We start from the raw sequence: 13,695 nt of genomic DNA, 5'->3' as shown, positions 1-13,695 counted from the left end.
TAGATATTAAAATTTTTCTATGCGCATAAAAAAACGTGGGATTAATGTTTCTTCCTATTTAATTATGTATCTTTTCAGGAATTGATTTTAGGGGAAAATGGAAGAGGTTTGTAATTAAATTTTCCACAATATATGACTAGTTACAAATCGAATGAATCATGATTGTTATTGTAAATATCGAAAAAATCGCCAAAAATGGGGTTAAAAACATTTCTTTTTAGGGAATTTGTTTGGGGTATAAGATCTTCACACTTAGCTCAAGAAAACTTCATGTTATGTAGAATCATCACACCAAATTTCATCAAAATCGGTTCAATAAATTTTGCATAATAATTTTGCAATCCAGATTTTGAAAAATATTTCGCAAATTTTCAAAATTTTGCACAGCAAAAACCAAGTCCGTTAGATACTTGAAAATTTAATCACATATAGAAGGGCTCTCAAGTTTTAAAACGCTTTTTGAAAAATTCGAGTCCATCAATTAGGAGAGCTCTGGCGCTTGTTTAAACATTGGTCGTACGTAACTAATTAACCAATCGATCTGTTTTTTTTTTAATAGAACCGTCTTTCCAATAACTTTTAAAACCTGCTTTAAAAAATTTGATTTTGATTGCACAAAGTTATTCTAATTGTTTATAAGTACAAAAATTCGACCAATGTTTAAACAAGTGCCAGAGCTCCCCTAATTGACAGATTCAAATTTTTCAAAAAGCGTTTGAAAGCTTGAGGGCCCTTCTATATGCGATTAAATTTTCAAGTATTTAAAGGATTTGGTTTTTGCTGTGCAAAATTTTAAAAATTTGCAAATTTTTTTTCAAAATCTGGATTGCAAAATTATTATGTAAAATCTATCGAACCGATTTTGATGAAAATTGGTGTGATGATTCTACATAACATGAAGTTTTCTTGAGCCAAGTGTGAAGGTCCTATACCCAATTTGAAGATCCCAAAAAAAAATCCCTAAAAAGTAATGTCTTTTAACCCCATTTTTGGCGATTTTTTCGATTTTTACTATAATAATCATGATTCATTCGATTTGTAACTAGTCATATTTTGTGAAAAAATTAATTACAAACATTTTTTCCTCTTCCATTTTCGCCTAAAATCGACTCTTGAAAAGATACATAATTAAATAGGAAGAAAAATATGACATTTTTGGAATTTTTATAACATATTGTGCCGCCAAAAGTTAAGCCCACGTTTTTTTTTGCGCATAGAAAAATTTTAATTTCTAGTGATATTTGAAAGCCAAAAATCTCCGTGGATATACGAATCACCCAAACCAAAACAGATACCGCCTAGTCTAATACGTCAGACGACTGACAGACTCAGACAAAGATTGTCGAAATAATGTTCTCAAAGCTCAATTCAAAATATTATTTGTATATTGTTATAGAAGGCTGATATTTTGTTTCATTTCATTGTTTAGTCATCAAAAATTTGATTAATTGTAATCAACTTAAATAAAATATTTCACTTACCTACTTCCCTTTAGTTCTTCAAGCTGTTTTACATTGACAATTTATTGATCAATTAATTGATGAAGAACTTCGTCAATTTATTGATGAATAAATTGTCAATGTAAAACAGCTATTAAGCTCGATTAATTTGAGATTTGAAATCATCCCGCATATAACAGTTTTGTTAAAATGTTTTCTTATTCATTGAATTTTAGTACAGGAATATATATCCGGAAATCGGCGACATTTTGACAATTTTTTCCACGTAAATCGATAGGTTTAGGACCCTTGCAGCCAAATTTGCACTGTATGTTATTTTCTCAATGATCAGGTGCATAATAAAGAATAAAACGCCATTAAAAAAACACCATTTTATTCAACACCTTAAATAGACTTTGCAATCAACGCCTTAACGTATCCAGCGATATGCGGTGCGTCGATACCATAATAATTCAACACCTGGGCGGTGGTACCAGAACGCGGCACCCTTGGAATAGCGATGTGCTTCACGTATATTCCAGTTTCTTCAGCGAGAGCAGACAAGACAGCCTCACCAATGCCGCCCTCTGGGTAGTGATCTTCCACCACTAGGATCTTGTTGGCAGTTTGACGAGCATTTTGGATGATACCGGCCTTATCGATGGGCTTGATGGTGAAGGGATCCAAGACGCGCACCTGGACGCCCTCTTGGGCTAGCTGATTAGCCGCGATGAGCGATTCGTGCAGGGTGATGCCACCTGCGATGATGAGGACCTTATCGCTATTGGAGGAGAAGACTACGTTGGCCTTTCCAATCTGCAACAGGTGTTAGTATATGAATACAAAACTCATTTGGTGATGATCTCCTCAAAACCTCAAATATTAAAAATCCATAAAAGTATAAAGTTATACTCATAAAACTTAATAATTGCCACGATACTTCTAAATATATCTCTTCTGAGTTAAAAATTAAAACCTAAAATAAAGTGTTGTTGTACTCATAAAGTGTTCCTTGCGAGCTATGACGTTTTCTTTTCAAAAATGTTGTAATAAAATAAAGATATTTGCGTAATATGAACCCTCAAATCAATATTTGCTATCTAAATCTTGATTACTGCTCACTTGAAACAAATCTGTTTGAAGTGATCTCGAAAGATAAATAGATACCAGACAAATTATTACTAAAAGTACGTGTTCCTTACTTGGAAAACTTGCTCGTTTGGATAAATGATAGTTGTAGGCGGTCTGCTGGTTCTGATGAAGGTAATTCCTTTGGTATTAGCTGCTAATTCTACGGCTCTCTCAGTGGCTACAACATCAGCAGGGTAAAAGACCGTGCTGCCGGGGATAGACCTGAACATAGCGATGTCTTCCAGAGCCATTTGGCTAGCACCATCTTCACCAATAGATACACCACAGTGGGATCCACAAAAGTTGACGTTAGACTGAGAAATAGCACCCATACGAATCTAAAAAATTAACGATCAGTAAATGTTTACAACTAAACAGACCAAGACCTACTTGATCGTACGCTCTGGTCAAGAAAGCTGCGAAAGTAGAAATAAAAGCAACTGTCCTGTCCCTGCAAGTTGCTCCCATGGCCACACCTACTAGATTTTGTTCGGCGATGAAACATTCGATGTACTCTTCGGGGTTGTGTTTCTTCAGAGCTTCAGAGAATGTGGAGTTCTTCATATCACCATCCATAGCGATAACCCTAGGGTTGCTCTTGGCTAACTTGACCAGGGCTGTTCCATAGGCTGATCTAGTGGCCAACTTGTCTCCTACCTTGTAATTTGGAGGAGAAGCTAATTTGATATTTGAAATATCCACCTTGGGGACCTGGCCGACTGGAGCTGGGATGGTGAATTTTAACTGTCCTTGATTTTTCAAGAGTGTTTTGAGGTGTTTCAGAACTCTATCGGTCTCGGCGCCCAAAGGTTTTCCATGCCAATTGTCTTGGTCTTCGATGCCAGGGAAGTCTCTTCCCTTGAATGTCTTAGCAATGAGTGCTGTGGGTTTTCCTTTTACAGTAGCGGCTACATCGAAACCCTTGACTAGATCTTCCACGTTATGTCCATCCACGATGATGGCGTTGAATCCAAAAGCCTCCAAGCGCTGTTTGTAGAGCTCCAGGTTATGGCCCACTTGGGTAGCTTGTGTTTGTCCAAGGCGGTTGGCGTCGAGGATGAGCACCAAGTTGTCCAGTTTATAGTAGCTGGCGAAATGAATGGATTCCCAGATGGATCCTTCGGCACTTTCTCCGTCACCAATCAGACAGTACACCCTGAAGAACGCACGAAATATATTAGAGTCATTTAGAGCTAAGTAAAACTATGTGTAGGAACCATTTTTATGTAGTTGTTGGAGGAACAACTACCTACCTGTAATCGGCTTTGTCGATGTACTTTCCAACATAGGCCATACCATCAGCAATGGCCAGTCCTTGACCTAGGGAACCGGTACCGACGTCGACAAAGTTCAGGCGAGGTGTAGGATGACCTTCCAGGTCGCATCCAATCTGCCTCAATTTGAGCAAGTCGGAAGCAGGGAAAAGCCCTGTTTCTGCCCACGCGCCATACAGGGCTGGTGCTGCGTGACCCTTGGAAAGGACAAACCTATCGCTGGCTGGGTCTTTGGGAGCGCATACTTTGTAGCGCATTGTGTTGAAGAAAAGCACAGAGAGGATCTCTGCAATGGAGGAGCTTGTTGTTGGATGGCTGAAAAGAGGTAGCAGTTATTATACGTGGTGCGTGCATCATCAGGGTCTGTAGTACGTATCAAATAACATAAAAATGTAGAGATGACATAAAGTAAGAAGTGGAAACATTTATAGAATTTTTGAAATAAGTTATTTGATGTATTTGCTTAACTTAACACCCTGTTAGAAGACGCTAGAAATTTATCGAATGGCAAAATTATAATTAAAACACGAAATGTTAATTACAATTATAAAAATATATCATTATCTGCAATTATATAATGAAAAAAATAACACTGGAAATTTTAAGGTCAAGTCTAGATAACAACAATCGTATGATGCGTTATTTTTAGGTATTAGAAAGTAACGTTTTACAAAAGTTGATCTAATAATTTATTTTGTCCTACGTATACAATAATATTTTGGAAGGTCAAAAGTTTGTAGCATTTTTTCGATATCTGACGTATTTGAAAACAAGAATATGTTACATAAAATTACAAAACAATAATAAAAATATATGCAGTTCGAGTGATGTAATTAATTAATTTTGTGCAAACATACTATAGAATTAAATATACAGTGTGTGCCATGATTATGTCTCAAAGTGGAGAAACTTTTTTGTTAATTGTAATACTTTTTAAAGATTCCTGCTTGTTTTCAATCTCTTAACACTGTTGCTACTTTATTGATTTTATATACAGGATGTTCAATTCCTTGAAAAATGTAAGTATTACCCCAAGCAAAATATTCCAATCCTTTGAAATATGAAAAGATATTATTAAAAGATATTGTTAGTAATTCCAAAAAGGTTGTGAATATGAAATATCAATTGTTTTGCAAAAAAGTAATTACCTTATTTCATATCACTTAGGTAACTTGATTGATTTTCATAATTATTATGTCAGAAACTGTTTAACAAATGATTAATAAACATTGTCGTTGGACACACTGTATATAAAATATGAATGTGTTTTTAATATACATTTCAAATCCTTGTATCACAGTTCCATTTGTAAGTCAAGATCACTTTGCGGACCAGCAAAATATAATAATTGAAATCGATCAAGCAATTAAACCGCTGTTTGAAGCGATAATTAAAAAACAAAACCATTACGACCTTCTTTTTAAGGTTAGAATTGAATTGCCATTGAAATTGGGAAGTAAAGACTATTGTTACATATAGTGAAAAAATATATGCATTTAGTTGGTCAACATATATATCATAAACTAAAACTTCTTGCAGCATTTGTATAGGAACAATTATGGAGTCATATTTCAAATTAAATTACGACTTTCAAAAATGCGTTTATTATTATTATATAATTCATAATCAATTGTTTGTTTAAACTAATAAAAAGTAAGGTTTCAGTTTATATTGTTTATAAAGGTTATCAAGGAATAAAATTATTATCTACAATTTGAATAACAATTTTTAGTGGGCTATTTCTATCTATAAACGCAACTAAAGATTGTTCAAATTACACACTATGGAATAGATAAATACCTAAAAAAAACATATTTACGAATACTTTGATAACAACTTAATCATTTGAATTGCTTTAATATTATACGAAGTACACTAAAAATTTGATGAAAATACAATAAAAGTATAGTAGATTAATAAAAATTAGTATTTTTATTTCATATCATGTAAATAAATACATTTTATTACATTATTACATGTATAAAGATTGTATCTATTGCTGATAAAGATTATTGCAATGTGGGGAATGATTTCGGGAAATAGCAGCATTTTCCTGTGAATTTCCATAGATATTTTTACATATTGCTTATAATCAATTGGCCTAAAATCCATATAAAGAAAAGAAACAAATCTTTGCAAATAAAATGTGAAGATAATTTTCTTCCAAATCGTAAATGTCCATACCAACCCTATTTTAGAGAATCGCAATTTCTATTTGTTTTCAAATCGACATTGAATTGTGTGTCGAATTTATCAACCAACGCTTCATATAAGTTATATAAGAAGATAATACGCAAGGCGAATTGTGACGCACAAAATAATAAATGAAATAGACAAGTCATGATTACGATCAATTTTCCTAATTGTCATTTTTAATCTCAATAATTGAATCCTAATATATAAGGTTTACTATTTGTTATACAATTTTGTGTTATACATTTATCAAATTTACGTGTTATACAGAGTGAACCAAAATCCATAAAAATCAATGTTATCAAACGCTGTACCACTTTCTTGAGACGAAATATTATATCCTTTTTCATTCATTGTACTGTACCACAGTTTAATTAAATATTTTCCCAACATACCCATCAAAGGATTCAATGATAACATACCTTATTTTCAATTACTTCAGATTAGATAATTTCCTAGCTATTTTTCAATTATTGCATTTACTTATTTGTTCTCTGAAGATTATACAGGGAATTTTATGAATTTCTAAATATCCTTACTCTTATTTCTGAGTACTCTGTATATGTAACTAATAAAGTAAATACACTAATTGGTATAAAAATATATATTTCGCCAGTTTCTCCTATCTTTCGAAAAATCTTTAAATCGTTTCAAATCTAAACGTCGCGCTTTCCTTGGCTCACTCTGTACATATTCCTAAACCACTCACCCCGAATTGGCAGCCGACGTGGATTCCACACTGTGTATCCTGATCCTGGTGGCCAGGTCTTTCAAAGTCTGATAGTCCGTCACTGGTCCAGGCATCTTGGCTGTCTATCCGTCCACGGAGACTCGACACTGCTAAGTAAAGCTGCGGCTAACCTACAATTATTTAAATACACTGGTTTTTATCGACGCCCGCTTATCGCGTACGTTCACAAATAAGATACGCTATCAGTCGACTGCTGATCTCTATTATAAACAAATATCACGAATTTGTGAGGTTATCTGTAGAGAAGTCGGTAAGAATTCGCCCCAGCGTGAATGGTACCTCGCCGCGAAGGTTGTGAAGGTCAATTAACGACGACTCGAAGCGTATAACTCCGTTCTGTATCCACAGTACTGTAAATGTTGTTTGTTTCCGTTCGTGGAACTATTATATACAAGGTGACCCAAGTTCAATACGCGCTGAAGATGTCTCAGATACAGAGTTGCTAAAATGTACAAATTTATTGGATTTCAAATAAGTTCAAGTCTCCCTTAATCTTGGAAAGTACGCCACTGTCTTCCAAGCAGAAGTGATGGGCCTTAAAATCTTTGCAACGGGGTGAGAAAAAAATACGTGCACGGATATCAACTCATACCACGTCAAATCCAAGCCGGTATCAAGTTGTTTGGATGCTTTGCTAAGGCATGAAAATCAAAACCAAGTGCCCCTAGCTTGGGTAGCAGGACTTGGGAAATATCAAGGCAACGAGAAAGCTGATGAGTTAGATGGAATAAGTGAAAGGTACGGTCAAAAGGAAATTCCAGGACAGAGGCGAACCAAGAAGTTGAAAATGGACCAATTAAACCCGAATTGCAATAAGAATAACTGGGCATTGCATACTCAGGGAACATCTGAGTAACGATAACCTGGTAGAACATGCCTTGGATAGATACTTTTAGGAGGAATTTGAGTCTGTAGTTAATGTATTATACGAATGTAAAGATCTAATAATGGTGCGCTATATGTTTCTCGGAAAGGAAAAATTGGAAACTGAAGTTATGAGAATGAGTCGGTATCAAAACTACCAAATTTAATTAGAAAACTAAAGACAGATGGGGAATTCTAAGACCATGAGATCCTGAGGTTCTTCACAGTTGATGCAGGATGGTGGAATTACCTATATAAATTGATTCAGGAAACAAATTATTGACGATTTTTATAAATGGAAGGAACTAATTTAGATAGCAATCAAATTCTCTGTTTCTGTCATACTCGTGAAGCTGGTTACGTACTTTATCTTTATATCAACCACCATGACATTTGGACTCCTTCTGATCCCACAATCTTCTTTTTGATCCAACAGTTGAATGTTAGGTCATGAAAAGATGAAATGAGAAATATGAGCCAAAAACTATGAAAAACGCCAAAGGACATGTTAATTTTACTACCGTTTAACTGTTTTAGAACAATCTTAGATCAGTGCAGTTGACATAAAACATGATTCACCCTGTAATTGTTAATACATACATTTAACTGCGATAACCTTATCTGTTAAATTTAGCTAACGCTGTGGTTTGTAATTATTTGTTTCTCTGTAATTTGTATTATTAATACACCAAAACTCCCTAAGTAGGCTGTATGCTATACAGAGTGATTCACAACCGGTGACCAAAAATGGAACCTCGTATTCTTTGGTGAATTTTAAGGGGAGTTTTCAGTTCGTAACATAAGAGAGCAGTAATTTGTAGAAAATTGAAAGACGAATGTTAAAATATCCTGATTGTTACCGTAAAGCAGTGGCGTACTATTTCATTTAGAAAAATATGCCTTCTATACCCTGTATCTCCACCACTGTAGCACTAAATTTTATAAAAAGGTCCTCAGATTTTGGACAATTTTTACATAAATACATGTGTCCAATTTCAATTTATTTCATTTACTAGTTTTTAAATTATTTAAAAAAAATTAAAACTATTTTTTTTAAATAATTTAACACCCTGTATCTTTTTAATGGAGCGTCCTAGATAAAAATTTTATACGAAAAACTCCCCTTACAATTCATCAAAAAATACGCGGTGTCATTTTCGGTCACCGTTTATTATATATAATATGCTACAAAATATTTCTATAAAAATGAATATGAAAGCTGCTGAATTTCGAAAAATATGACTAGATATGTTTTTCCTATCATAGTTTAGAATATTTTTAAATAAATTAATACATGAGAACGATGCGTTTTATATTATTTTATACTCTAGGTGTATGGTTTCAAGATTTATCTAAAAACTGTTTCTGTACAACCGTTCGAGAAGAAAGAAATGATTTATAATAGGAGTACAGTTATAGTGCTATATTTTACGCTATTATATTTGTGATTATTTTAACTAAAGGGTCAGTTGATGGTCAAGGTTATATTAATTAACAACTGTTTGCTATTATATGTAGATATCTATACATGGTGAATTCAGTGCAAGTATTTTTAAACCACGAAGTTTCGATTACTTTAAAGTATTGGAATTGGCAAATTATTCTTTCAAAACGTTACCTTACTGATCTAAAAATTAATATAAATCAACATCTTCTGAAGAAAGAAGTAATTCTGTGTTTAGAATTTAAAAGACATAGACCTGCTCTTGTAGATATGCTCTTGCTTTACATTATGATTGTTGATTTTCATAACTCCATTTCTTCTGGTACATTTTCAGTATGAACTTGAACACCTGAATTTTGACGTTTTGCTCATGTCATTTTGACAACTGACAAAAGATACACTACAGGAACTGCAAGACTAAGTATAGTATGTAAAATGGTAAAAACTCCAAGTATTTATTATCTACAATATTTTATCTACAACACTGCATTTATTATAGACCGATCGAAATAACTCATTTAGAGGGAAAAAAAAGAAAATTCTTACCTGGACTTTTATAAGTGGAAATGGTATAGGGGCTTATATTAAACGAAAAAAAAAATAAATGCGTGGGCAGGGGTGGCAGAGGGTTGATTTGGGGGGTTGAAAAGTTGAATTGTATCATTGGGATTTCTGGCGAAAGTTGACGTCAAACAAAAAAGTATCCAATATAAGAAAAGTTGTAGATCATGCAAAAATCTACAACGTTTGTAGAAGTCACTTTTTAAGGATAACCTTAAAATTTCCGAGAAAAATGTGAAAAACGGGTTTTTTTATTTTTCGTTTTTTATTTTCATTTCCACAAAAATAATTTAATTTTGACAAAATCTGGTGAAAGTATACCTTTCTGTGTCTTAAATACCCACACATTTTTTTAGATAAAAAATTCAAGAAGTTTCCGAGATATTCATTTTTTCCGGTCTGAAACACTTTTTTTCAAAGAAAATTCTACTTCGTAAAAATCATCGTACAGAGTCTACCGGTGATAATTTTTTTCGTTTTGACATACTTTTTGGTGAAATAAAAAATCTGTAGTCACAGTTCAAAAACATGCTCAAAAAGGCAAAAAAAATTAAAAATGACTTGTAACAATGAATTTTTTTGTAATTGTTGATAATTTGTTTAAATTTAAAAAAAATCAAAAACTGATTACACCATTCAATTGTACGGTGTTCCTATAAACATTTTAAGTCGAATAGTGAATAAATAAAATAAATAATATTTTTTTTCCGTGTACTTATTTTTTTTTAATTTTGATGAATCCATAGATACAGTGTGTTTTATTATTTTTTCTGCTTTATTTGAAAACGAATTTTAAAATAAATTGCATATTTACATTGCTACTCATTCCGCTATATCCAATGGCGTCAACATTTTTGCAGTCCGACATTTCGTCTTCGAGGGTTCATCATCAAGTTAATTTTTTTAAATACGTCGCTGGAATTTTTATGACAAAATCTAGTCATTTTTAATCCTGAATTAGACGATATTATTTTAACATTGTAATCGCTTAAAAAATTTTTAGCTATCATTTAAAATTTTTATCCAACAATGGACACAGTTTCTTTGTATTTTTTTCCGTACAATTGAATGGTGTATAAGTTTTTGATTTTTTTTTNTCATGTCATTTTGACAACTGACAAAAGATACACTACAGGAACTGCAAGACTAAGTATAGTATGTAAAATGGTAAAAACTCCAAGTATTTATTATCTACAATATTTTATCTACAACACTGCATTTATTATAGACCGATCGAAATAACTCATTTAGAGTGAAAAAAAAAGAAAATTCTTACCTGGACTTTTATAAGTGGAAATGGTAAAGGGGCTTACATTAAACGAAAAAAAAATAAATGCGTGGGCAGGGGTGGCGGACGGTTGATTTGGGGGGTTGAAAAGTTGAATTGTAAAAAGTATCCAATATAAGAAAAGTTGTAGATCATGCAAAAATCTACAACTTTAGTAGAAGTCACTTTTTAAGGATAACCTTAAAATTTCCGAGAAAATTGTGAAAAACGGTTTTTTTTTATTTTTCGTTTTTTATTTCTCATTTCCACAAAAATAATTTAATTTTGACAAAATCTGGTGAAAGTATACCTTTCTGCGTCTTAAATAAGCACAAATTTTTTTAGATAAAAAATTCAAGAAGTTTCCGAAATATTCATTTTTTCCGGTCTGAAACACTTTTTTGCAAAGAAAATTCTACTTCGTAAAAATCATCGTACAGAGTCTGCCGGTGATCATTTTTTTCGTTTTGACATACTTTTTGGTGAAATAAAAAATCTGTAGTGACAGTTCAAAAACATGCTCAAAAAGGCAAAAAAAATTAAAAATGACTTGCAACAATGAATTTTTTTGTAATTGTTGATAATTTGTTTAAATTTAAAAAAAATCAAAAACTGATTACACCATTCTATTGTACGGTGTTCCTATAAACATTTTAAGTCGAATAGTGAATAAATAAAATAAATAATAATTTTTTTCCATGTACTTATTTTTTTTTTAATTTTGATGAATTCATAGATACAGTGTGTCCAAGATAAGGATGGGATAGCATTAGGATCTAGAAAATGATAAGAGATACGGAGTGGCTCAAATTAGAAAAAGTTATGTTTTTTATACCTAATAATATGTCGTTTAGAAAGTCTTAAAATTCCGGGTAGTTCCGGAGATATCCGGAAAAACACGAAATTTTGTAAAATCGTTTTATTATTTTTTCTGCTTTATTTGAAAACGAATTTTAAAATAAATTGCATATTTACATTGCTACTCATTCCGCTATATCCAATGGCGTCAACATTTTTGCAGTCCGACATTTCGTCTTCGAGGGTTCATCATCAAGTTAATTTTTTTAAATACGTCGCTGGAATTTTTATGACAAAATCTAGTCATTTTTAATCCTGAATTAGACGATATTATTTTAACATTGTAATCGCTTAAAAAATTTTTAGCTATCATTTAAAATTTTTATCCAACAATGGACACAGTTTCTTTGTATTTTTTTCCGTACAATTGAATGGTGTATAAGTTTTTGATTTTTTTTTTAATTTAAACAAATTATCAAGAATTACTGAAAAATTTATTGTTGTATGTAATTTTTTTTGTGTTTTTGAGCATATTTTTGAACTGTGATTACAGATTCTTTTTATTTCACCAAAAAGTATACGTCAAAACGAAATAAATTTTCACCGGCAGATCTCTGTACGATAATTTTATTTTTCTAAGTAGAATTTTTCTTTGAAAAGAAAGTGTTTCAGACCGGAAAAAATGAATATCTTGAAAACTTCCTAATTTGTTTATCTAATAAAAATTGTTGTTATTTAAGACACAGAAAGGTATACTTTCATCAAGTTTCGTCAAAATTAAATTATTTTTGCGGAAATGAGAAATAAAAAACGAAAAATTAGAAAAAAAATAAGTGACCTGATTTTTGCATGATCTACAACTTTTGTAGTGGATACTTTTTTGTTTGGCGTCAACTTGCGCCAAAAATCCCAATGATACAATTTTTCACAACTTTTCAACCCCCCAAATCAACCCTCCGCCACACCTGCTCACGCATTTATTTTTTTTAGGTTTACTATAAGCCCCTTTACCATTTCCACTTATAAAAGTACAGGTAATAATTTTTTTCCTCCAAGTGTAATTTGGTTGGACTATTAAATATTTGTATGATTTTAACAAATGAGCCTTTAAAAACGTTACGAATTTTGACATGGTCTGCAATTTTGTATTTGATGACAACTATATTTCTGTCATTAACAATATTGTTTGAATCTAGTACTGTATTATTTGTGCTTCATTCATCCAATCCAATTCCATCCAAAATTCACGGAAACAACTTCAACAAAATCTCACCATTCTAGTTGTTTGACTGTCGTTTCGAATGCTTTGAAGGACATAAATGCTATGAATTTCTAGTTTTCACTTGGATATAAAGAACACATCTACTAAAAATCAAAGCGTAACCTCTTAATACCATTTCAAGGATTGGCCCATAAATAATCTAGCGTTGAAATCGACATGGCGTGCGTCTAGGATATTCAACATATCGCGATTACGGGGGGGCCTCCGTGTGCCGAGCCGCCCGCAGTTATTTAAGTATATAAATGTCTTCTTCGGCTGCTAGAGCGAATAATTATTATATATCGCTAGCAAAAAGCTCACGGTTGTTGTGATGCGGATATCTTACGAGCAATAACTTAAAGATAACGCGTTGTGGATACGTTTAGTGTCTCTAAATTACCCCGCTCTACAAATTCGAAGAAATTACGGCCAGTATAAACGATAGTCTTAGAAATAAAGCGTGGAGATGGAATACAGATAGTTGATAATTTGGACAAATGTAAATGATAAAAAATTTTAATTAAGCAGTGCATAATTATTATCAAATAGTTTTAAGTTTGTATGTATTTAATAGCATGCATTGGCCATAAATGCAGGTTAAGGAAAGAAGATAAAATTTATCGAATGTACAGGGTGTCCCAAAGTTCGCGTCTCGGGCCCATAACAGACAAACGAAAAACGATAGTAGAAATTTGTTTCGATGACGTGAATC

At 32.5% G+C, this 13,695-nt stretch overlaps 1 protein-coding gene across 1 annotated transcript; it reads right to left on the bottom strand.

Annotated features, from left to right (window-relative positions):
- Nucleotides 1-1,816: 1,816 nt before the first annotated feature.
- LOC108914092 (transketolase-like) lies at nt 1,817-6,905 on the bottom strand. Its single transcript, XM_018719800.1, has 5 exons — nt 6,747-6,905; nt 3,824-4,159; nt 2,961-3,726; nt 2,642-2,908; nt 1,817-2,255 (listed from the first exon to the last, which is right to left on the bottom strand). The coding sequence occupies exons 1-5, from the start codon at nt 6,839-6,841 to the stop codon at nt 1,845-1,847; spliced, it is 1,875 nt and encodes a 624-aa protein (XP_018575316.1). The 5' UTR covers nt 6,842-6,905; the 3' UTR covers nt 1,817-1,844.
- Nucleotides 6,906-13,695: the final 6,790 nt, after the last annotated feature.

The sequence above is a fragment of the Anoplophora glabripennis genome, unplaced genomic scaffold (assembly GCF_000390285.2).
Source record: "Anoplophora glabripennis isolate ALB-LARVAE unplaced genomic scaffold, Agla_2.0 scaffold622, whole genome shotgun sequence".
NCBI classification, from domain to species: domain Eukaryota; kingdom Metazoa; phylum Arthropoda; class Insecta; order Coleoptera; family Cerambycidae; genus Anoplophora; species Anoplophora glabripennis.
Note: the sequence above shows the minus strand (reverse complement) of the source record. Positions and strands in the feature narration are given on the sequence as shown.